General features: G+C 40.7%; 2 protein-coding genes across 2 annotated transcripts; one reads left to right on the top strand and one right to left on the bottom strand.

Moving 5' to 3' along the window:
- The first annotated feature begins 8,309 nt into the window (after positions 1 to 8,309).
- On the top strand, positions 8,310 to 17,930 carry LOC106908645 (elongation factor 2b). Its single transcript, XM_014974792.2, has 14 exons — positions 8,310 to 8,500; positions 10,157 to 10,371; positions 11,251 to 11,432; positions 11,503 to 11,714; positions 11,819 to 11,997; positions 12,331 to 12,436; positions 12,520 to 12,772; positions 12,897 to 13,092; positions 13,700 to 13,823; positions 13,938 to 14,180; positions 15,180 to 15,533; positions 15,616 to 15,798; positions 16,251 to 16,383; positions 17,219 to 17,930. Exons 1-14 carry the CDS (start codon positions 8,498 to 8,500, stop codon positions 17,410 to 17,412), a joined length of 2,577 nt encoding a protein of 858 aa, XP_014830278.1. The 5' UTR covers positions 8,310 to 8,497; the 3' UTR covers positions 17,413 to 17,930.
- A 1,740-nt stretch (positions 17,931 to 19,670) lies between these two features.
- On the bottom strand, positions 19,671 to 24,379 carry LOC106908646 (BTB/POZ domain-containing protein 2-like). Its single transcript, XM_014974794.2, has 9 exons — positions 23,807 to 24,379; positions 23,601 to 23,720; positions 23,360 to 23,516; positions 22,631 to 22,736; positions 22,345 to 22,542; positions 22,047 to 22,239; positions 21,716 to 21,803; positions 20,812 to 20,958; positions 19,671 to 20,713 (listed from the first exon to the last, which is right to left on the bottom strand). Exons 1-9 carry the CDS (start codon positions 24,367 to 24,369, stop codon positions 20,552 to 20,554), a joined length of 1,734 nt encoding a protein of 577 aa, XP_014830280.1. The 5' UTR covers positions 24,370 to 24,379; the 3' UTR covers positions 19,671 to 20,551.
- Between the last annotated feature and the right edge of the window lie 1,859 nt (positions 24,380 to 26,238).

Here is a 26,238-nt window from a genome sequence, read left to right as displayed (position 1 = left end):
AAAAACATGTTCTGTATTAAAAAAAAATAGTAATTTTCTTTTCTCATCACATACCTTTTTTACTATTTCTATATCACAAAGAAGACAAAGACAAGATCTTCTGTGTTCTCGTCTTGTTTTTATGATTTTCTTTTTGTTTGGACACCATCACTTCTCAAAATGGGCCTAGATGTGAATGCACAAAAAAAAAATGCACAAAACAATTTTGAAACTTTTCAAACCATTATTTTCAGTTTCACACGTACACAAACCTTGGATTTAGCACAAGTTTCTGCTGAGACTCTTTGAGAGTAATTTTCTGCACTGAAGACATCACAAAGGAAAACATAAGATATATATATATATATATATATGTGTGTGTGTGTGTGTGTGTGTGTGTGTGTGTGTGTGTGTGTGTGTGTGTGTGTGTGTGTGTGTGTGTGTGTGTGTAAAATAAGAATGAAGTCCTCTGTAGAAGATTTGTTGGACAGAAAAATATAATTTTCTCATGTGGACTTTGCAGAGTTGAAATGCAACCAAAGGAGTTTCTAATATTCAAAAGGGTCAGATTACGGTGTAAAGGCGTTTTCAAATTAATTCTTGGAGAGCTCGATGCTTGAGAGTTTTATTCTGGACCAGCTGTGAAAGCTTCATTTTTATTTCATGGAAGAAGTCATACGCAGAGCAAGGCGAGGTCGACGTATGAATCCAATATGAGAACTTCAGTATTTAAAGCACTCCACCTTCTTAACTGTATTAGTTACATTTAGATTTATTTATGACCGAGAGCTCGTTATCTGTCCTGCAATAGGCCTCCTAGCATTGCAGAGGCACTTTGTTATCTTTATTGTTGTTCCAACTGGAGATTAGAGAGATTCAAAGTACGTGCTGATACGATGGAACCAAGTCATTTCAAACCTGTTTTCTTGATAGCTGAAATGTGAAATGTGCATTAATGGATGTGACGTCATGTTTTAATTGTACATTATTGTGTCCTGCAGTATGTGAGTCACAATCAGGGCCAAGAGGCATTACCCATGATTAAGATCAATAAAAGGATACAATTGTGCTGTAAAAAGACTGTGATGTAATAAATCATATCAGCATTTGTTTTTTGTTTTTTTTTATATATATATCTACTGGATATTTTGTTGAGTCTAGCTCTGGACTATAATTTCCCGACGATACTCTTGTTGATTTAAATGTGTTCTTAAAAAATTAACTCCCTCTCCGTCTTCACCCTTTTCAGCAGAAAGGTTTTTGTTGCTCCGTCAAAAAACTAATCCTGGATCATAACTCTGCCCCTCACTAGTTTACCGTGTTGTTTCTTTTGTTAATTTGTAATTTTGTTGGTGTCACATTTACCCTTTCAAGCTGCAGCCTAAAATCTCAGCTTAGTTTCATCAGACCAAGACACAACTTCATTGCTTCTTCCACCAAATGTCAGATTTTACAAGGGTTGGATGTTTCGTTTTTCAGCCCCTTTCAGTTTTTTTGCACACGTCGAACACAACCAACGCTTGGCAAGAATTTCTGCAGCATCTTCTGTGTTACTGCCAGCCTCTCATACAAGTTTCAGTCTTATCATCTATATTGAAAAACCTCCAGTTTAGTCGTAGTTGTCCCATATAAATTATTGGTGACTGCCTTCAGTGTGTAATGGGGTATGTATAATGCTGTGGATTGTTCCCACCTCTTTGTGACCCAGTTGCACAATGACATCCTTATTGGTCCTCTTTAACCTCGTGCGAAATACGGCTCAGGCTAAAAGATGCAGATGTTAAATTCCACCGAGACCAGATTGTGTCGAAGCTTTTTGATCCACATGTAGCAACGCTCAAACACGAAAGCGAAAAGGCTTTCTTGGGCAATAACAGATCTTTTGTAATTTTGTTTCATGGTCAGGTTTTGCAGTAAATCACCTTCCACGAGACACTGAGGAACGGTGAGGAGGAGGATTGTAAGGTAATAAATACACCTTTTGGTGGGTCTTGCTCGTCTGTTGGTGTTTGGCCGGCAGGAGGAGTGAAGTGGTTTCGAGGTTCTCGCGGTTGAAACAGGACGGTAACCGTGTGGTGTGAAGCAGGTATTCCAGGTGAGTTTTTTTTATTCATGTAAGGATCTTAAAGTAACGATTTCCAAGCAGAAGACATCATGGAGGATACAAGGTGAGATTTAAAAGAATGGTTTATTAGGAGAATAATGAGGTAATGATGGAAAGTGATTCACATTATTGCATCTTCACATTTCTTTCCGTCTTTCTGCTTTTCTTTCTGTCTTTCTTACTGTCTGTCCTACTTTCTTTCTTTATTAAAGGGGCAGTATTATGTATTTTATATTGCAATCATTTAACTATGTTATCTTTGGTTGTTACATACATTAAATATGACTTAAAAGAAATGTAACTTCGTAATTTAATACCTTGAAATTGGGCTCTTTAAAAACTCCTGCTCTTTCTGAAACTCCACTTTCAGGAAGTCATCACTATAGCACTTGATGTTTTTGATGAAGGGGTAACATTATAGCATGATATAAAGCCTAAAAAACTCAATTTTGCATTTTGCATTTGGATTCCAGGTTCCTCCAAACCTGTCAGGACGACTCAACACTTCATCAACAATAAGCCTCATTTTTATGCACCTGTTAACCAATCCAATCCCAAATTTAGACCTCATAAAATTATAATTTTTTTTTTACATGCCAGGTCAGCATAGCATCCAGGCATCATTCATGAAAACAAGATGCATGCAAACTTGTTCTTATCTTATGCAGCAGAGGTACGTGCTACTCCATTCGTGCAGAAACCTGGCCCAGGACAATAACACATAGCGCAACATTTGGAATAGCAGAATCTGTTTTGTGGACATTCTCTTACTATAATCCTATCGTCTTCTGTGCCCACCAGACTGAACCTGCTGCTAATAAAGAAGCGGCGCGTTGTCTCGTCAAGCGTCTGCAGCCTTCGAGGTTTAAAAAGCCGTAGGTGTTAATGCAGCCTTTAAGACATGGCATGCTTCCTCCTGAAAACAGACTAATGCATTTTATAGACTTTTACAGAGAGAGAATTCACATCTATGTTCAGGAGTTTAAAAGGATAGATTTATAATTCAATGACAATATGAATAAAACATCTTATTTGTGCCTCCAGAGTTGAGATTATTTACATGCTGTATTTTTGAGAGAAATTATTTATGATGCCCACAAGTTGCTTAAAAGATGCTTTTTTTTATTGGTGATGCAACTTATATATTACAGATGATGTAAACAAATTTGGTTCAGATATTATTTGGCAGTATGGGACTATTCACAGACATTTGGAAATTATACATCTGAGGGAAGACAAATCAAATGAGAGGTTCCTCAAGGCTGCGGTCTCATGTCCCTTTTATTAAACATATATATAATAATAATAATAATAATAATAATAATAATAATAATAATAATAATAATAGATTTGATTTGTAATGTCCTTTATACACGATTCCTGCAGCTATGACTACTGAATACTAAAATAAGTCTTTCGATACCTATCTTTATTACACAAAAAGTTTATATTTCTCTCACTGTTTGACTGACTCAGTCTGTGTGCAAAAATGTAAATGGGTCGGTCTGAACCAAAGAAGCAGCACTGCACCCAACACTTGCCACAGGTTAGTAATGAGTCTGCAGTATGACTGAAGTTAGTAGCAAGAAGCCAATACAAGATTGTACCAAGAGGATGGGTAGAAGAAAAGTGAACAAAATCTAACAATATTTTTTGCGTTTTATGAATTTCTGCCAAAGCTCGGCTCAATTTTTCCGGGGAAAGGCAGGCACCAGCTCCGAGGAAAGTGAACTTAGAATCCTTAGAGATATTTTATTACGAAGGGGCATTCATGCTTGCACCATTACCAAATCCTGAAAGCCATATCAGCTGCCAGCTGGTAACTGGAAGTGTCTTTGTCCAGCGAGAATGCAATCAATCGTCATCAGCAAACAGCGACAGCCAGAAAGGGTCACCACCTTTGGGTTTTGAGCTTTGGAGAAAAGGAAGTTTTCAGAAACTTCTGCCACAGCATCACAAGGACCAGATGGAGTTCTGATCTCTGAACTCTCCGAGATGTCTCATGACTACTCGGGCTGTAGCTAAATGAGCGAGTGGACTTCCGATGGTTGCACTGTTTTCTACATATTTTTTATTTTTTTATGCTTTTTACATCACAAACACAGAGAGGAAAGAGAAGTGTTTCTACAAATCTGGACAAATTTGGCAAAAAAGAAAAGTCACTGTTGAAAGTCACAAAAGGTGTGAATTTTATAGCTTGCTGCAAACCATGCAGCAAACCTGTGGCAGATGGTGCTCTGGTCAGATAAGACCAAAATAAAATCTGACCTGTATGCAAAATGCTTTGTATGGAGAATGACTAAAGCTGCACATCCAACTTCACAAACAATCCTCGTGTAAATCAAGGCAAGGGCATGCTGCTGTTGGGATGCTTTTCTTCAGCATTGCTTTGTAAAATCCCAATGAAATATACTAATGATAAAATGTAAAGAGGTTTTAGGGTTATATATATTAGGCTCTATACAGTACATGTTCACAAATGAGACTGAAGAAAAAAGAAATTACAGTCAGGAGAAACAACACACTGCTTTAAAACGGAGCTACCATTAATTTATTCTTAAACAAATAACAATGTGTCATCGGTTAAAACGAATATTTGCCTAAGATTTACGCAATGTACCTTAATATTTATTTGGCTTAGTTGGACACAGCGTGAACCTCTTTTTAAATCTCTTTTAATGCTTTTCTTTTTTGCTCATCTTAATCCTTTCATCCCGTGTGATGACAGGAGATTTTGTCTCATTTTGGAGCTCGCTTGAACGTTTGTTTGCACTTAAAGCACCAGCAGCAGCAGCGGTAGCGTGACTTTTTAAGTGCCACCAGCTGCGCATAAACACAGCAATATCTGCTAGGCTTTCTCGCAAACGTGCCACTCCGTTTGATAACGACTAATCTCTCTTCATCATCTTGACTGAAAGAGTACACCTGCAAACCCATGGCTCTGGCTCCATGAATCACTCTGCTGGTAAGTCAGCTGCACAAGTGGAGGGCGTGATCCAGTGTGCGCCGATATTGCAGAGGGGTAAAGAGAAGCCCAGCTGCACTGGTCAGAATGACCACATATTGGTTGGCTATTTGTTCAAAACAGAAACTTAATATACTTTGTGCTCCCTTTTTGCAATAAAAACTGTGTGGATAAATCATGTTTCTCAAGTCTTGTGTGGTTTTTATCTGTAAAATCTAATAAAACCACGAGCAATAACACTTGAATTTGATGTAATGCCTTGCCAAACCATTCCCTCTCCTTGACCTTTGGCACATTTTATTGCATTAGAACTATAAATTTACTTTAATTTAAATTTACACCTAACACGGTGGTAATTAGAAGTGCTTACCATATGTATCACATCCTCTTTATTCTGATACCCCTAGATAAAATCCAGAGCATTGAACAGTCAATAGAGTCTGTGTATTTTAATCTCATCCTAATAGTAGTCCTGATTGCTGTTTACCATAAATCTGGTTAGATGAGACCAAATAGATATTTCTGACCTACCTCCAAAATCAAGGGAGGAAAATTTGTGAAAGGCTTTGAAAGACTTGAACTGGGGGCTGATGTTGACCTTCCAACTGCGTGACGACCCTAAACCTAAAGACAGAATTATGTATGTGTTAGAAGGGCATAGTCAAAGTCTAGACCTTAATAGAGTTCAGAATATTTTCCAAGAAATATAAAACAATATTAGCATCCAGCTTGACTGACCTTGGCAAGACATGGAAATATTTATTATTTATTAGAGCATTAAGCAGTTGAATAGAAATGCAGTCCACAGATTTTCTTTGAAAAGACATTTAAAAATATATTATATCTCTCACTACTTTCTATTGGTCTACTATACAAAATCTAAACTAATGTAAATTAATGTTTGTGATTCTAATTCAGTCAATAGGAATACTTACTCAAAATAAAAGGTTCTCAAAATGTTTTCACTGATAAATGTATTGATTCTGACTTTTTGTCTTAATTTTGTCGACATCTTTTTACCTATTTTATCTGTAACAGATTGGGTTAGATAAGAAAACAAAATCTCCAAAATCTTTTGCTGAAAACAGGCATACGATACCAAATCTCTGGTTGCTAATCTTGCGTCCCATTTCCTCTTTGGGAACCTCTGTGAAATGTTTAGTTCTGGTCTGCCCTCTGCTGGTGGGAAACTCTCACATCAACTGCAGCTGCTTCACAGTGCAGCACTAAACAGACGGGAACAGAAAACTGCCATAATGAATCCTTGAAGCACGCAATTGGTTCCGAGCCTTGATTTGAAATTAAAACCAGGTGAGTGCCTGAAACGTATTTCCTCGTATTACAAAAAGCAAACGTAGAAAATAGTGAAAAATACGTTAGAGCACATGTGCAACACAATAAACACTTCAACTTGAAAAATAGGTCATGACATCACGTATGGTTCACCATCATGGCTAACATGGAGCCTCTTTCATGCGACGTTGTGCTTCTGCTCGTAGCTAAATGTGTTGCGTTCCCTTCAAAGGCAGCCAGTAAATAATGAATAACTCCTGAATAAAATATAAGTTAGTAATAAGTGACCACGACGACAGCAGTCTTCACGTCGACTGCTGTACTTTAGTCTATTCTTGTTTGTCAGAACATTTCTCAACTAGGGATGGGAGGATTTCATGCTGCAACATGGGGTGCGTAGTAGCGTAGTATGTGTTTTAGCTCAAATTCATCCATCTATTTCAATGTCTTCTTCCATTTTACCAATGTATAGATTGCGTAATGTTATCTGGAGTAATTTTTTCCCATCCTTTACCTTTTCTCTTCAATTAGTGTTGAAGAGTGGGACGAAGTTTTCTCCCACAAATGTCACTGAACTCCAAAGGAGGCGATCAGGACGCAACTTGATCAGACTCCACCTCCGCTGACTCTATCGATTCAGAGCAGCAGTGGCTTTAAATTACCGTCTCTCTGCCTAACCAACCTGTATAGTAAAGTATAAGGTCATTCTGCGAGAATTGGACTTTGACATTTTCCATTTTTTTTATGAAAATGTATTATCTGTATGCACATTCCTCCTCATTTAGGACAGAGTTAAGCATCGGAAAAACACATTTTCCCATCCCAGGCATTAAATGTCCATTATTATTGGTCATTTTTTCAAGATGAAGTCACTGTAATTCTTCAACCCAGTTACGGACACTATCGAGGCTCCCTGAAAATTATTATAAAGTATATTTATAAAGAAAGCAATATATGTGTATTAATCAGATGTCCCTCTAACTATTTAAGGTTTAAATGCGAAAATGGCATAAATCTCACATTTTTGCCATTTTATAGCCTGAAATTCATATATACTCGAAGGTTCCCTTGTCATTTTTCCATAAAGGACATATTTATGGAGAAATCTGAAGACTAAGGAGGAGAGAAGGATTTGTATATTTGTAAATTTGTAATTTGTAAATCCTTTTCTCCTTCCTTAATCTTAGTCTTGTACCAATCTGTAGTTAGGTTTAGGTAAGGTAAAGTATCTTTAGGTAAGGTAAGAATTTTATTTATATAGCACATTTTCAGCAACAAGGCAATTCAAAGTGCTTTAGATGCTTTCTTAAAACTCTGTTTAGACGACAGTTAAAAAAATAAAACATAAAAAAAATCTGGCCTTTGCCTAGGTGGGCCCCATATGGGGAAAAGGAGTGCAGACCAGATGGGTCCCATATGGGTTTGTCCACAGGTTCCACTGTGACCCCACATGGAAATGCCCATGTAGGGCCACAGCCTACGTGGGCCCTACATGGGCCCTATGGGCAAACCCATGTGGGCCCACCGCCATGTCGGGCCCATGTGGGCTGTGGCCCTATGGGCAAACCCATGTGGGCCCACTGCCATGTCGGGCCCATGTGGGCTGTGGCCCTACATGGGCAAACCCATGTGGGGCCACCGTGGAACCCGCGGACAAACCCATATGGGACCCATCTGGTCTACCCTCCTTTTCCTCAAATGGGGCCCACCTAGGCATGCTGGCAGATAGGAAATGAAGCAAAAGTGTGGTGTGGTGTTTTGGTCAAATGAGACCAAAATTGATCTTTGCTTGCAGCTTGCTATATGTGGCAAAAAACAAACACTGCAAGTCACACAAAGACAGATTTATTTATTTTTTTAAACTTTACTTTTGAAAAAACGTGGGAGGGAGGGGGGGGGAGCTGCTAATTTTCCTTTTAAACGGGATAAACAAACAGAGACTGTCAACCCAGTGAACTGCACACAGAAACCTGATCGGAGCTGGGACCTCCGAGCAGCAGCGCCCCCTGCCGCTGCGGCTTCTCACCTGCACTTGAAAACGACAGCCGCAGCAGCAGCCCGGTCTCTTCTCTCACGCCACCGGGACTGCCTGTCCTCATAGGCAGTGTCTGCTGCGATAAACCGTCACGTACTAGGATCCACGACCAAAATCCAACATGGTGAGTGTGAAAACGGGGCTTTTTTTATTTTTATTTTTTTTATAAAGCCTGCGTTTATAATTACTTAGATGCGAAAGCCTTGTCTGTGAGCGGCTCCACGGAATAACCTTCACGCGTGGTTTATAACGGTGACAGCGCAACAAGCCGCCCTGGATGGAGCCTGTCAGGTGTGGGAAATGGATGCCGGGGGGCTTGGTGGTGTTGTGTGACCAGATAAGGGCTCGGGCTGCGGTCGCTTGCAACATGCGCAGCAGCCGGCTGATAAAGCAGGGCTGTGGCCTTTTACTGCGCGGCCCTGCTCAGCCTCTCTGTGACGTCCACCGCAAAGCCTTTAATATCAGACAGGAGTGCAGAAATGCTGTCGGGCGGTGGAGAAAGGGAAAACGCACGGAGCTGACATGTCTGTGAAACGTGTGGCGAATCGTGGGTTTAGTGAATTAAGGAATTACGGTGGATTAAACGAGACTGCGTCACTCTGTTTAATGTGATCGCGTTAAAATATGAAATTACATATAGGCCGAAAGCAAGACGTCATCAAGAGAGATACACAACGTTGTGTCTACTTAATCATGAGTTATAATCATCTAGATGTGCTTTGTTGCGTTTAATAAACAGGATATCGTATATATTTGTGGAGTAATTTTTTGGACTACATCTGGGTCAGACTTCATTATTTGTACAAATTTCGCTCTAAATTAAATTCAGGAAATATTGCATATTAAAGTAAGGATTTTTGTGTTCATCTCTGTATTTCATTTTATTTTATTTTTCAATATATTATACTTGGTTAAGTAATATATTTGATTTAATTAAGGCTTCCATTTCATGATCCATAGTTTATTTCACTTTTTTCATTATTTGTTTATTTATTGCCCAAGATACTCAACTCTGAGTATCTGGCAACTCGTATTTTGTGCCAAGGTATGACTTGTAATTTCTATGAATATCCATTGCGATGATTTGATTTTGTAATTTAACTTAATTTTATTTTATTTTATTTTATTCTTGTTTTTTTGTCTATAATCTTTCCAAACCAGAAGATAAACTGCTTATGAAGTATCAAACTAAGGCTTCTTTAGTTGCATAGACGTCCGTACTTTTATTTCTACTATTATCTGTGGGAATATTTTGCTTTTAGTCCTCTTAAACTGCAAGATGAGCCTATTACAAATACCATGACATACCTTGGGATCTAGGAAATCCATCCTTCTGCATGCAATATAGGATCATTAGTTCAAACTCAGTAGTAAGAACAGTCCGTTTTTGTAATATGATATTTTCAAATTCCATTGTATAGTTTTCTTGGCTTCAGTAACGGCTTGTGTGCTTCTTCTGGTAAACGTTTTAAAGCTGTAGTAAGCTCTAGAGCAGAGAGATTCTAGAAAGAGGTCCAGCTCGACCTGTTCGGCTGCAGCATGTGGATAGTGACTCAGTAATTCCTGATTCGTTGCTTCAGCCACAAGGCTAAATCCGCACCCACCCACCCTCCCTCCACCACCACCACCACTTCTTTCCTCCTAGGTTCAGTTTCAGACATGTCTTTCTTTTTATAACTCTGCCTGGAGCGGCTGTGCACGCCGTGACTACGCGACATAAATAGAAACATGGTTGCGCGTAAATGATTGCAACATGTGACATGTGACCCACTCCCCACAGGTGAACTTCACTGTGGATCAGATCCGGGCCATCATGGACAAAAAGTCCAACATCAGGAACATGTCCGTGATCGCCCACGTGGACCACGGGAAGTCCACGCTGACCGACTCGCTGGTGTCCAAGGCTGGGATCATAGCCTCGGCCCGGGCCGGGGAGACCCGGTTCACGGACACGCGCAAAGACGAGCAGGAGCGCTGCATCACTATCAAATCAACGTACGTGTGCCTGGACACGGCTCTGTGGTTCCAAACATGGCTTAAATCAAATCATGAATGATTCCACCGAACAGTGAAAATGACAGACATAACTCAGGTTAAAAATATATATATATATATATGTTTAGCCTGTTTTATCATATTTTGACTGACTCCATTTGCTTTGTTTTGTTTGTGAGAAATCTAACTTTTGTTTTGTTGCTTTGATTTTTCAAAATCTGAGCTTGGAAATTTAAACGTTTAAAATAAAATGCAACACAATAAAATATCATCCTTTAACAAGTCATTCAGTGGGAATGGGTAGCAACGTTTTTCTTTTGTTTTGTTTTGTGTTGGGTGGAATAATGCTGCAAGCTCACTCGAAAAGCAAAAGTCTTGTTAAAAGTTAGCCCGAATAAAAATCATAATTCTCCGGAAGAGACAGTTTGCTGTTCTGCATAGTTTGTGCTAACGTTTAACTCATTCAATCATCCTGGTTGCCCCTTTGGCACCTGACCAGTTTGTAGAAACCGTATTTCTACAAAGGGGGATCAAATGTTTATTTCACTTGATGACGGGCAAATTAATGTTAACTTTTATGCAATGATATTGATTCTGGACTTTTTGTTTTGTTGATACTCTTTACACTGAAAGGACACTGTTACATTTGAGACAGATCATTCCTTTCTAAGTAAACAAATGAATAAAATCCCTTTGGATCAAATATTCTCCTGCCCCCCACCTTCTGTTTCCAACTTATCCAGAGCATATGTCAGTTTCTCTAATCCGTCTGTCTTGAAATTAGCTGAAGTGTTTAAAGGTGTTTTAGCTTGAGTTTTTTTTTTTAGCTAAATCGACCTAAGTGTACAATGGACATGTCTTGCATTATTTCCCTCTCAGGGCCATTTCCTTGTACTACGAGCTTGAAGAGAACGACTTGGCGTTCATCAAGCAGAGTAAAGACGGCAGCGGCTTCCTCATCAACCTGATCGACTCCCCGGGTCATGTGGATTTCTCCTCCGAGGTCACCGCTGCCCTCAGAGTCACAGATGGCGCCCTGGTGGTGGTGGACTGCGTCTCAGGTAATCACGTGAACCGCAGCCCGCTCCGGCTGCGGGCAGAGAGTCACCTCTCTCTCACCTCTCTGGACAGGCGTGTGCGTCCAGACTGAGACCGTACTGCGGCAGGCCATCGCCGAACGCATCAAGCCGGTCCTGATGATGAACAAGATGGACCGGGCCCTGCTGGAGCTGCAGCTGGAGCCGGACGAGCTCTACCAGACGTTTCAGCGCATCGTGGAGAACGTCAACGTCATCATCTCCACCTATGGAGAAGATGAAGGGGGACCCATGGGGAACATTATGGTGAAGCCCGTCCACGGCCGCCACAGCAACGCACTTCTTTCATAAAAAAAATAAATAAATAAATAAATAGCTAATGGTAAAAATCTTGTAACTCCTTTCGTCAGATTGACCCCGTCATCGGAACGGTTGGATTCGGCTCCGGCCTCCACGGCTGGGCCTTCACGTTGAAGCAGTTCGCTGAGATGTACGTCGCTAAGTTTGCAGCGAAAGGAGCCACTCAGAAGGGGCCAGCAGAGAGGTGTAAAAAAGTGGAGGACATGATGAAGAAGCTGTGGGGAGACAGGTAAAAAGAAATAAAAATAAGAGCAGACTTACAGAGTAAGTCCTTCATACTCTCATTACGATAGAACGAGTTAAGCTGTCCGAGGTGCAGGATACTACTGTGATCTTTTATAGATGTCTTCCTGCTCTCATTTGGTGTGAGAAGAAGTGAACTAAGAAATGAACACACTCAGCAACTAACATTTTGCTCCTACATAACATCACAAAAAAAAACATTTTACAGCAAAGTAAAAGGAGATGTTGTACTCGAGAGAGAAAAATATATATCTGTTTTAGTAACATCCTTAACTAGATCTGAATACTTTCTAATGTTTTGATCTGTTTTGTTCTCTAGATATTTTGACCCGTCTGCAGGCAAATTCACTAAGACGGCCTCCGGTCCTGACGGTCAGAAATATCCTCGAACCTTTTGCCAGCTTGTTTTGGATCCGATCTTCAAGGTGAAAATTAAGCAGGTTTGAGGTTTTCAGAGGCTAAATGGACCAGCAAAAGTTAACTCCTCAGTCGTCGTTTTCAACTCCAGGTGTTCGACGCCATCATGAACTTCAAGAAGGAAGAAACGGCCAAGCTGATCGACAAGCTGGACGTCAAGTTGGACGCTGAGGACAAGGAGAAGGAAGGGAAGCCTTTGCTGAAGGCGGTGATGCGCCGCTGGCTTCCTGCTGGGGAAGCCCTGCTCCAGATGATCACCATTCATCTGCCCTCTCCCGTCACGGCGCAGAAGTACCGCTGCGAGCTGCTCTACGAAGGGCCGGGAGACGACGAGGCCGCCATGGGTCAGACATTGACATCATTCAGTTAGAAGCATTTGAAATGCTTCATAGAGTGCTTCGATAACTAACTACATTTTACTTTGACTTCATCAGATTTGGACTCTCATGTCTCAACTCCTTTTGTCAGGTATCAAGAGCTGTGATTCCAAGGCTCCTCTGATGATGTATATTTCCAAGATGGTCCCGACGAGTGACAAGGGGCGTTTCTACGCCTTTGGACGCGTGTTTTCTGGCTGCGTGTCCACCGGCCTGAAGGTTCGAATCATGGGGCCAAACTTCACGCCCGGTAAAAAGGAAGACCTGTACATTAAACCGATCCAGAGGTAAGAATGTTGTTGCAAAAAAAATTATAAGAATAATAAAATACACGGCCTTGCAAAATTGTTTGTAGGCCTTTAATTAACTACAAAAAGTAGTTCAAAACTAACATGGAAGATTTTTTTTTTTTTTTACATTAAAATGTGACTTAATGTCCTGGCACTCACCCTTTTACCTTTAAAAGAGTCTTGAGTTTCTTTAACAAAGATAGGGAAGCTGTGCCAGACATTCAACAACCCAACACATACGAATAGTAGCTCAAAGCAAATTCCTGTGATTCAACGTTCCAGTCAAAGTCCAGACTGGAATTCAATTCACCAAAACTTAAAGACTGCTTTCAATTGATGCTGCGTATTAAACGTGACAGAGATTGGAAAGCAGAATGGGCAGATTTTCAGCTGATAGCTGTAAAAATAAAAATAAAAATAGTTCTAAAAAGCATTTCACTGGTTTTTATTTGTTAAGAAACAGTTATAATTATCCTTCCACTTTATGTAAACTTTTCACAAGCCTCTATCACAAGAAAATGCCAAAAAGTTTAGGATTCATGCGTACTATTTCATGGCTCGGTTAAGTAAATGTTCCTATTCTTTCACTTGCGTCCTTGTGCAGAACTATTCTGATGATGGGTCGGTATGTGGAGCCCATTGAAGATGTTCCATGTGGCAACATTGTGGGTCTAGTTGGAGTTGACCAGTTCCTGGTTAAGACTGGGACCATTACCACCTTTGAACAGGTGACATATTAATTTATTTTATTTTTTTTTGTCTTTACTCTTTACATAAACATTGCAGTAAATATTAGCTTCCTGTTACAACAATAGAGAAATACTCACGACTCCTGTCCTCAGGCCCACAACATGAGGGTGATGAAGTTCAGTGTGAGCCCCGTGGTCCGAGTCGCCGTGGAGGCCAAGAACCCGGCAGACTTGCCCAAACTGGTGGAGGGGCTGAAGCGCCTGGCCAAGTCAGACCCCATGGTGCAGTGCATCATCGAGGAGTCCGGAGAGCACATCATCGCTGGAGCGGGAGAGCTGCACCTGGAAATCTGCCTCAAGGACCTGGAGGAGGACCATGCCTGCATTCCACTCAAGGTGGATGGAGGAAGATTTTTTTTTTTTTCTTGGCGTTCAGGAAGTCAGAGAAGGAATGCTGGATGTTGGTTGAAAGATGATGATCCTTTGACAAATTTTGAAGATTAAAATATTTGATTCGAGTAACTAAAGATGATATACTTCTACTCTTAAGTTTACATAACCTAGCTCTCTCATATAAAAGTATACAGATATTTTTGAAGATATTCAGGCAAGTTTCTTTCTACAGTTTCCACAAAACACTGCCTACATGGAAATTAGCATAACCCTTATAGCTCAAGGCTTGGCTAAATCCGGCCTGCCAAAGCTTATTATTTAGCCCTCTGGACTCCAGTTATCAAATTAAATGAAACAGTTCCCCCAGTTTTTTGCAATTCCACAATCACAGAAATTCCCGCAAAAGTTGACATACGTCTGTATTTGTTTGTGCTACTGCATAACTGTGAGTTTACTGCAAATTTCCTGCAAAAATGGTCAAAAGCATTGTGTATAATAAGTGACTTCTAACTCCCACCTGCAGGTGGCAGTATTTCCTACTTTTACTGTTACGGACACATTTTTACTTGATGTCAAGTTGTAGTCAGTGATGATCGATACGGTAACAAAAGTCACATTTGCTGTCATACATAAGTGAAATATTGTAATATTCTTTGCATTTCTTTCAAAATTAGCACCACAAAATCTGTGATTTTGATCGCAAAAAAACAGAAAAACAATTGTGAAATCCTGGAGGGACTGATCAGTGTGAGAACAGATTAAATTTTATTTATTTTTAAGAAACAGTTATCGAATGCAGAGACATTTGTCAATATTTTAACAGTTTGTTAATCAAGATATTCTAGCACAACTGGCTCTTGAGAACATGCGTGATCTTGACAAGGTCCACAGTGAAAATGAGTTTGACTCCCCTGACCTGTAGACTCTCCAAAATCCTCATTTGGTCGTCGTACGGTTGCACCTCCACACGTGCTCTGATCCTCCTCCTCTCCTCTGTTTTAGAAATCCGACCCGGTGGTGTCCTACCGAGAGACAGTGACAGAGGAGTCCGATCAGATGTGTTTGTCCAAGTCACCCAACAAGCACAATCGTCTCTTCATGAAGTCCCGTCCGTTCCCGGACGGCCTGGCCGAAGACATCGAGAAAGGGGAGGTCACCGCTCGGCAGGAGCTCAAAGCGCGCGCGCGCTACCTCGCCGAAAAATACGAGTGGGAGGTGACAGAGGCCAGGAAGATCTGGTGCTTCGGTCCCGATGGAACCGGGCCCAATCTGCTGATAGACATCACAAAGGGAGTCCAGTACCTCAATGAGATCAAGGACAGCATGGTGGCTGGTTTCCAGTGGGCAACCAAAGAGGTGCCGTCGTCTCTTCTGTTTAGTTACAGTTCTGCTGTGTGTAATTAGTTATCTGGTAATTGCTGATGTTCTCATCCCTTAGGGCGCACTATGTGAAGAAAACATGCGCGCAATCCGATTTGACATCCATGATGTCACGCTACACACAGATGCTATTCACCGCGGTGGAGGTCAGATTATCCCCACCGCTCGCAAGGTCCTGTACGCCTGCCAGCTCACAGCGCAGCCTCGCCTCATGGAGCCGGTTTACCTTGTGGAGATACAGGTATGGAGATAGGAATCAGATCGGCTCTAAAAGGATTCAGAAAAAACACAAGTTGACAAAGAAGCTGTAAGAATCAACTACTGATGTTAAGTAGGATGTTGGAGGGTCAAAGACATTTCAGTCAGTCTTCTCATAGTTGTCTCCTAAATGGGATCGACTCTGGACGTCCAGGTTCCTTTTAATATGTTTTGCTTTCTGTTAACTACGTTATGGATGCATTCAAAATCCAGCTTAGGTAGATTATTTTTGAAAAATGCCTCTCTCCCCCCACAACTTACAACAAATATGTACAACAATAATGTCTGATAATGGAAGATGTGAGTAGAATAATTGTAATTGCTATAATAAGTACGCCTTGTATTTCACAGCTGACATTTTCATGTTGGTTTTTTTTTTTATTTTTTGGCACTTTAACAATCGTACGCTCGTTTCTGTGCCTTCTCTCCGTGCAGTGCCCGGAGCAGGTGGTCGGTGGGATCTACGGCGTGTTAAACAAGAAGCGTGGACACGTCTTCGAGGAATCCCAAGTTATGGGAACCCCCATGTTTGTGGTGAAAGCGTACCTGCCAGTCAATGAATCCTTTGGTAGGTCACTTTTATCTGAATCCTGCCTCAAGATTGCATTGAATCTGAGCTCAGTGAGAGTAAATGTGACATTGCAACCAGAGTTTCTTGTACATTACATCTTAATAAATTCAAGTTCACCAAATTGCTCGCTAAACTCCACGTGTTACACATGCAAGGTGCTATATTTGGATGGAAAGGAAGTCCGTTGCTTCACCCTGGCATGAACACAGCAACCCGACTGTGACGCTTGGTTCTTTTCTTTAGCAGGGAGCGTTGGGCAGAAGACTGGAGATTGGGGCAGAGGTTCACAGCAAGAGCTAATATTGTTGTTTAGATCAATTCGTAATGACATATGGCATATATCCAAATGAGTATCTGGTTTAAGACTTAAAAATTCGTGTTACAGAGACGCTCTCCATCCAGTCTGATTCAGATCGGGCTATTTTGCAGAGAACAGGAAAGAAAGTTCACGTTTTAGGTCTGCAAAACAGGTGGAAAAACTTGTCTTCGTAGTGTTACCTCAAGGGGTAACACTACCCTACAAATACAAATTCATATTTTTAGTTTTACAACTTTCAAACAACTTGTCGTTTTCTTTCCACTTTGCAATTATTTGTTCCTCAGTCAATCACATACACACTTAATAAGATGCACGAAAGCCAGTTGAAGAAAAATGTGAAAAAAACATCAAGTAGTGTGAATATATTTGCAAAGTACTGCTACATATCTATAGTCAGTCAGTGAACAGATACACGACAAGAGCTTCTCTTATGATAAATATCATATAACTGTACAATAAAGGTACTTTAATTAATAAAAACTAATTTTTCCCTACGCATTTGTCCGTCTTCAGGTTTCACAGCTGACCTGCGCAGTAACACTGGCGGCCAGGCCTTCCCTCAGTGCGTGTTCGACCACTGGCAGATCCTCCCGGGCGATCCCAGCGACGTCACCAGTAGACCCTTCCAAGTCGTCAGTGAAATTAGGAAACGCAAAGGTCTGAAGGAGGGCATACCGGCCCTCGACAACTACTTGGACAAATTGTAAACTCCCGACTTCTGGATTATAAAATACCAAATCGACACAAAACCCCACCCCATGGGCACTTTAAAAACCGTTGCACAGGCTTAAAGATTCATCACAAAGTTAGTTTATTTTTAACTCGGAGCCCAGAGCAGATCAAAGCTTTTTAGCTGTAAGGTAGTGGGAGCTGTGGATCCGTTTTTTTTTTGTTTTTTTTTTCTCTCTTTCTCGTCATTTCACAGCTACTGTACACCAAGTGCCTAGGGTGAGGGTTTTAGATAACAATTGGATCAAGGCAGTTATTCCTCATTTCTTTAGTTATTTTACTTCACCCCTCCCTTTCCTTCCACGTATCTGCTTGGATGGGCCTGTACAGTGCACTGTGATACTGCTGCAATAATGCTTATAAATGGATCATGGCCAGATGTAAACCACAGAAACCACAGTAAAAAAAAAAAAAAGTGTTACAGAAGTAAAACCGACTGAACAGGAGCTTTTGTTCAGTGGATGTAATGAAATAAAATAAATAAAACAATAAAAAATGTGACTCCTGAGATTCTGTTCTCTCCTAAACTGTGAGAAATAAATGAAAAATAAAAAAAGTGAAAAGATTTCATCCTATGTATCGCATCCGAGTCACGATTAAAGTACTTTTAAATGATTAGAGTCCGTAAATTAACCCGATTCCCGACATTTGCTGTTGCTGCAATGTGTAATTTTTTTTTTTGGCACGCCTTCAGTAATTTAACTGACCAACTTTTAAAACTCGTGGCCTATTTTCTGTGTTTTTCCGCCATTTACAATGACGTCCACGGTGAAGAAGAGGCTGCGTTGCGTCTGCACCGTGCAGAGCGCAGGTGGAGCACAAGTTATTTTAATTTGACCTATTTCAGCTGGTTTCCATTGATAAAGAAGGTCTAAAGTAATGAATGAACACTGAGTAATCTCATTATTCAACTTTTTAAGATTTAATGAGTCGTCCAGATTTCATCAGACGTTTATGAAGCCTCGTACTAAACGATTCCCACTTCTCATTTCCTTTAGATCAGATAAATCGGATCTAACGAAAATGACAAAGAAAAAGAAAAGAAAAAGAAATTCTCCCTATCACATATGCAGATCCTCCCATCCCTCAAATGTCTGACAGAAAATGCCAGCTGCTTTCAGTTTAGTTATTTACAAGGTCACAATTTGCAACAACTGTCATCTGAAGACAAACAGATCCAGTTTCTACACAGGAATATACTGCACAATCAAATCAGACCAATTAGATAGACATTCAAATTCAGTTACACTCCAATTGGATCATGATTATAGTACAAAGCTATTTGGTCTCTGGATTTCAGGCTCTCAGTAATAAGGCAGGACAGCATAAAGCTCATGAAACTACGATTCATACACTTTAAAATGTTAGTTTAGGTTGTTTTTTTTTTAAGTTACATTCTATGACATTAACGGCAAAATATTCTTTATATTGGTAAAGGAAAAACCATGCGAATAAAGTCCAAGCGTTGATTTTGATAGAGAATTTACTCTTGTTCGATAATACTGAACAGCTTCAAGCTTCAATTGTCCCTGGGCGCAATTCCAAAATACCAAGATCATATATCCAGAGACTGTATACAAAACATAGTCGGTGCAAAATGGGTATGCTGATGGCAAAAGCATATTGATGCCAGCTGGATGCGGGAAAGGAATTTACTTATTCGTAGAGAAACAAATCCTTGACCACCACTCGGAGAGAAAGAAGCTATAACTTCAAAATTAAAAGCCAAGTTGCAGTCCGTAATTAGAGATAAAAACCTTAGTATACGGACCGTATTTTTTGTTTGATCTTAATGACCGTCATCTGTTTTGAAGGAACAAGGCAGAAAGCCTAATCACAACTGTGAACTACAAAATGTAGCGAGGTTGATTTGCTAAAAAAAAAAAAAATACAAATAGAAAAAAAAATAGATGAAGAAATGTTAACGCAACATCTAAAAAGGCATCAGCCAGGAAGTTAAAGTTTAGACCCAAATAGGTCTTCCTAATGGAAAATCCCCCCCTAAGTGAGATAGATTCTTACTAACAAAGCCAATATTTTTGGGGAGTAAACTTTAGTCACAAAACGGTTTGTGGGGTAAACTTTAAAAAAAAATAAAAAGCTGATTTTAAGTTTAAAAAAAAGCGAGTTCTGACTCGTTCTCTAATTTTGGTATTTCTATCCAATTGATTGCACATGCTAATATTTAATCCCGTCCCATTTCAATAAGCCGTTATAAAAAAAGAGCTACACATCGTTTTTTCCTCATTTAATTGCCATTTATTTCAAGTTACATATATAATGTTAATAAATGCCACTTTAATATACAACCCATCAACTTCAGCACCAAGAGAAAAAAAAAATCTCTTCCACCCACAACTTTTAAAATAAAGCTTAAAAAAAATCTGAAGAAGAGTTAGTGTGCATCCATAGAGCAACAAAAATAAACGAAGGCAAGGCCGAGAAGTGCAATGTATACCGGGTATAGGCAACTACCAAGCAAAGACACAAGATATCACAGATTGTACTGTTAAGTAAAAAACAGAAAAACGCTCACCTTAGTCATACTCTTGACATTATTACGAAGTTTGGTTCAAATTTGACAAGTTTTCATGAAAGCCTATGAGGTCCATCAGTGTGTGGAAGTTACAGTTGATGCAGAGTCGACTCTGTACAAAACGCTACAAGGACTTTTATCTTGGCAAATCTGATAAACTGTACATTCGTACAGTTGAGTCTCCTTTGCGCTAAAGCGGTGGAGCAGAAGGAGGAGAATCCTACAGCTTAAGAAAAAATTCAGTGTCAAGCTTTATGCTGTCAACCCGAAGCAGTGACAAAGATACTGTGAATAATCTGAGAGACCCCCTCCCTATCATCTCTCAATCCTTCTCGGAGCTGGTTTGTAAATCTAGAGCACTAAGGGGGGTGGCAGCACGTCAGACGACCGACTTCGCCTCGCGTAACAACCCCACGTCGTCTACCAGCCGTTTGTCCTCCCGTGCAGCTAGCAGTCACCCTGTGAGGAGGGAACAGACCGAAGTCTGACAGATTAGTCCCCAGTATGGCTGCTGAGGTGTGGCCTTGCGCTGGTGTCGGGTTGTCACATTTGATGGAAGATCGCTGGGACGTCTGAGGTGACTATGTGTAGAAGATGACCTCTGGGATTTGTCCGTCTTCTACTGAAGTGCCGTTGTTGTTGCCCGCCGCGTAGCAGAAGGTGAAACACGTCTTTGTGCCGGTGGAGGACGACTCATGTGTTACCTTTCGCATTCCCTTGGTCCCGTAGTGAGAGTCTGGACCCTGTCAGACACACACACAGAGCAAGATGAGTAAACCCTTCCAGATCTGTGGGTTCTTCCCCATATTCATCATTTCTGTCCGTCTCTCTTCTTGCTGACCTTCAGTGTGGCACAGGCAGTGTAGTTGACGTTGGGTAGAATCTCGACTGGTTCTTTGAACATGACTCTGAAGGTGTTTGCTGACCCGTCACAGCTGAAGCCTGTGTCATTCTGCCCCAGCACTGTGTTGCTGTCTGTGTGGATTATCTACAACGGAGCACAAATACCCAAGATCGCATAAGACCACTAAAAATATGCAAAGATTTGCCTCATACAAGTACAGTGCCTTATCAAATTATTTATATCACATAAACCTTTTCACATTCTGTTACAAAACTCTAGGTATTTGGGGGCATTTTATGCGACAGACCAACAACAGAGTGCATAAGTGTTGAGGAATCAACACTTTTACACTGTCAGAGTACACAGACTGAAATGTGTTCATCATCCTAAACTAGCTCAGTCAGTCAGACTGGATGGAGCATATCTGAACAGCAAAATTTTTTTTAGTCAATTTAAGTTCTATAAATTCTCAATTGGAGGACTTTACTTTGACTATGTCATTCTAACAATAACAGTCTCTGAGCTAAACCAATTTATGTTTTAGGGTTATTGGAAGTTGTACCTCCACTACAGCATCAGTTCTTTTACAGATCCTTGGTTTTTATTATATTTGTTCTCCAACACCATCAAAAACCTCCAAGGTATTCACAGAACAACTCAAAGACTAAATTACACGCAGGTTGACCATTTACAAATGATGTGAATTTTTGAAGGCAATCTGTTGCACTGGATTTTATTGAAAGGAAACCAGGGATTTTTTTTTCCCCCTCACCCAACAATTATGTGCTTCCAGGTGTAAAATATATACACAGATTAGTAGTTTTAATATGACAAAATGAACAAATCTCAAGGCGAGAGGCATGAATATTTTTAAAAGACACTGTAAATACTGGGCCGGTACCTGTATGTTGACTTGGTAGTCTGTAGGTCCGTGTATGGAGCCATAAAGTCCAAATCCAACCACAAAAATCCTTCTGTTAACAGAAAACCTGCAAAACAAAGTGAGGTGGACGTAATTCAAAAATAGCTTCTTAGATCTTAAAGTTTTAGATAGATATATTCAGACACTAATAATATATGAGCTTCAAAAATGCAAAACTAAATGATCGCATTTCATGCTGAAATGTTTTACTGAGCAAGACATTTGTCTCAACCAGCCTACAGCCCTGGCAATCTGTTAGATAAAGTCCTTTACACAATGAAAGGTAAAGTAAGGCCTGATCTCAACACACCTTATGCGGTCGCTCGTCCCGCTGTAGCCCCAGCGGCTCTCCACCTGGCCAAAACGGGTGATGCTGCACTCCTTCCCGCGGAGGCAGCAGCGAGGACGGTCGATGAAATCTACACGAGGCTTTGGGTTCACTGTGAAGTGGAGGAAGAGACTCACCACCTCTCTGTCGGTTAGAATATTAGACTGGGCAGGACCTGGGGGACAGCGACAAGAACCAAAAACAGGCTTCAACGTCAGAGCAGCGATCTGAAAGTAAAACGGATGCGGTTAATGGGTGTTCCAGCTGTGCCCTTCTTAACCTGCTGCAAACTCCTCTATGGTCATGAGAGGGAAGCGGATGAGCGTGAGGGATTTCCCCAGGACTTTGCGCATGTTCTCGGGAGTGGGCTGCAGCTGCTGCCTGCGAGCCTCCGCCTCAGCCCAGCGAACGGCAGCGCCAAACAAACGCACCTCTCTCACTCCTAAAGTGTCCCTCTCCAACACCGCCACCAAAGTATCTGAAGGAGACAAACGTGACGTTTATAAAACAACACTAACAACTAAATGCGACATGGAGCAATAATAAAATTTAAAGCAAGTCTTTACCCAGATCTATGTCTGTGAACCCCTCGGCAGCAAGAGCATCTCCGGTGTTCTTGTCGATGTTCTCCAAACACAGGCTGGCAAGTTGTGGCTCATCAAACAAGCGAGCCTAAAACAACGTGATACATCATCAGACTTTTAAAACATCATCTGATTTTTCAGGCAACATCAGTGTAGTGAATGCACCCGAGTTTACGCTTTAATTTTAAGCAATAAAAACGTACAGCAAAAAAAAAAGGAAAAAAAAAACTTTAATTCTACATATTTGTGTTAACATACAATTGCTAAAACGTAAATGAGGCCTCCAAGCGCTCTGTTTTATCTGCCGTCTTATTTGTATGTTTTAACTTGGACACTTATTTTGACAAATGCATATTAAAGAACCTAATACTATTCCCAAACTCATAGTCAAATTCTTCAAATTTCTCAGCAAATTTTGAATTGTAAATACAGAAGATCACAATGAAATTGTCATTTGTGGATGGATAAAGGGATACGCTGGACAAAGGGACTTACAAACAAATGGACAAAAATACATTGATAGACCAACAGACAGATGAATGAAAGTTGAAGGGAATAAATGACTTTTCTGTCACATCTGTATTATTTCTGAAAGAGCATCATTAAAGTTTTTGATGCAAGGAGTTTTAAATCCACACTCAAACTAAGGGTTTCAACAAATATTACTCCTCTGGAGCTGCAGATTCTGACTCTTGAGGTAAGGAAGCCGACCTGTGTAAGGAGCATGAAAGCATTGTCTGCTCTGAGGTTTTTCTTCAGGAACTCCACACAGTGAGCCTCCAGGGCAGGAACCGCATACTTTTTGGCTGTATACAGAGTAGTCATCACAGTCTCAGGCCCGATCTGGACTTCATCAGAATACAGGAACCTGAAACAGAAGACATTGTTGCAATTGGCAGTAAAACATAGATTTAAACATTTTTTTTTAAATAATAATAAAAAACGTCCTTACTTTAACAGGGCCAAAAAAGCAGCTGGTTCCACATCAGGAAGTTCGATTTCCGTGGAAGTGGTCGCCATGCCACCGTTGAACATGGCATCAAACACTGCGCTGCCCACTGCCAGGACAAACCTGACACGCCACAGCAGCAACAACAGGAGGAGGGGTCAGCTCGGTCTTTTCAAGCCGTTTGTTTCTGCTGAAGCAAATCCTCTTACCTGTGAGCTGGTATTCTCTGAACACCCATGCCTTTGCCAACCAAGAAATGAACGTCACTCAGCACCTCGTTGTTGAAGAGAAACGCAAACCTCTCCTTGACGGTACTCTTTGTCGCCTGCCAGTTGTACACCGGCTCTCTGTACACCAGCACGGACGCTGCAGCTGGGGTGGCGCTCGGTGCGGTGGCCGGGGAGGCATTCGACGCTGCGCTGCTTACCATATTGGACGCCGGGGAGGCCATGGCTCCCGCTGCCGCAGAAGCAGCACCTGCCGCAGCGGGCGGCTGCAGAGGGTTCTGCGCAGTCGGCGGAGCTCCGCTCGAAATGCCGCTGCCGTCTGCCCCGCCAGGCCCCAGCTGCGGGTTGGGTCGCCTCGCAGTTCCTTGTGCTCCCCCGGCTGCACCGACCGCTCCCCCGTTGGATGCTGGCATTGAGAAAACGCTGTTGCTGGGCTGGCTATTCCCCAAAGGGCCCGGGCCGGAGAAACTAAGGCAAGGAAGCCTGCCGCTGTTGTCTCCAGCGGCCATCTTCAACCTGCTGTAGGCGTAAACAACAAACTTCATCTCTTTTTGTAATTGCAGTGGTCCACACGCTCATGCTGGCCTTTTATTCCCCCTGGCGATTATTTCAGGTACTGCAATTTGTTGTCTGAATCACAACTCCTAATTCAGAAAATATTTTTAAAGATTTTTAACACTGATTAAAAATGCTTCCAAAAACATTTTTTTCCAGTAAAATTGGAAAAATAAATTTGATCCTTTCTAAAATATATTTACTGATGACTAGGCAGACGATGAATCATAAATAAAACCTAAACGTGTAAAGCCAAAATGCATTTAAAAAAAATCATTGGATGCAATATGAAAAGCTTTATGTTTCTCGAAACTAAGGTCTATATATTATTACGTAAGCTAGCTATGGGATTTCTTTGACAATTCACAGAAATGTGGGTGCAATTACACCTTTTGGCCACCAGTTGACCTGGTTTACGGACTGTGACATTCATTTCTTTGACAGTTGTGACCAAAGTTGATTTATTTACACATGGTTGACATAAAATATAGAATTATGTTATATAGAATTTCAGTGAAACAACTAAAAATCAATTTTATCTTGGAATTGTCAAATTTTTGGGAGACTTTGCTGTAACATGGCCTGGTCAGCTAACCATCACCACCACCATAATTTTCTTTGTGAAGGTGTTTGAGAAACATGTCAATATGAAACAAGGCAATGACCCAAAACTTTCCATCTATAGGTTAAATGACACCAGGAAAACATGTAATTGGGAAGATATTGCTGAATATGTTTCCTATCTCCTTATACTGATTCAGATCAACCCACATACTCCTGACTCTTTCCTTCTTTTCCATTTTTACAATGTCCCTACCACTCTTTTTGAGCTTTAATGTAATGTTCTTTCAAACATGAATAAAATTAGACACATTGAACATTTCTTTTGAAATAATGGAATAATAATAAGATGTCCTAATTTTTCACAAACTTGTGTGAGTTTAGATATTGCAGTTTAATCATTTCTGGGTGTTTTTCTACATTTAACACTATGTGCCAAAATTGTTTTTTGACGTCAAGATTTCATGGCTTTATTAATAAATGTTTCATGTCTAAGATGTTTTCAGTGTATGTCCCAATTCAACGTTTGTATGCAGTTCAAAACAATAGAGGATTTGTCATTTTACTTTCATTTGCACCATCTTTCTCTATCTATTGTTTGGCAGACTGAGATCCAGTTGGATTTCAGCATGATGGCTAATATTCCTCAGTAACACATCTCAGTGTTAAGTCAGAAACTCTCTGGTAACACAGACACAAAGAAGTCCCCAATGTGCTGAGTCAAAGGATTTCCCCGACCAGACAAGCTTTTCCTGACTGTGGGATTTTACTTTTTCTTTCTGCTGTAATTGCTTTACCATTGAGTTCTTTAACACCAAAATATCTGCTTCAGTGAAAGAAACAAAGGTAGATCACTGAAAAGGATTTTGATACAAAACAGTCAAACAAGAGTAAAAGTAATTCAACCATCCATCGTCCACTCGCACATGCTTGTAAGTTCACAAGCAGATGGTGCCACTCTCTAGTGGCCGTTGGGTGGGATACACCATGGACAGATTGCAAGGAAATATAACCATGCACACTCATATCTGAGGACAATTTTAGAGAAACCAGTTAATAAAATCAACCATATTTTTGGAAGTTATTCCCAATGGAATTGGACTTCGGAAGGTCTCAAAGCAAGGCAATAGTGCCACCATGCAGCCCCAAAAATCAATCACAAATTGTGAATCATTGACATGCAGTTCAAGATTTTCACAGTGCAATCAGGTTACAAATTTTCATGTAATGTTGGGTAGCAGAGTTTCCATGTTAGAAACTAAATGAGACGTAAGAAAATGGGCTTGGACAGTGAGCAA

This window comes from Poecilia mexicana, unplaced genomic scaffold, assembly GCF_051168715.1.
Source record: "Poecilia mexicana isolate PSO_F unplaced genomic scaffold, ASM5116871v1 scaffold_17, whole genome shotgun sequence".
NCBI lineage: Eukaryota > Metazoa > Chordata > Actinopteri > Cyprinodontiformes > Poeciliidae > Poecilia > Poecilia mexicana.
The sequence above is the reverse complement of the archived record's forward strand: the minus strand, read 5'-3'. Positions and strand labels throughout refer to the sequence as shown.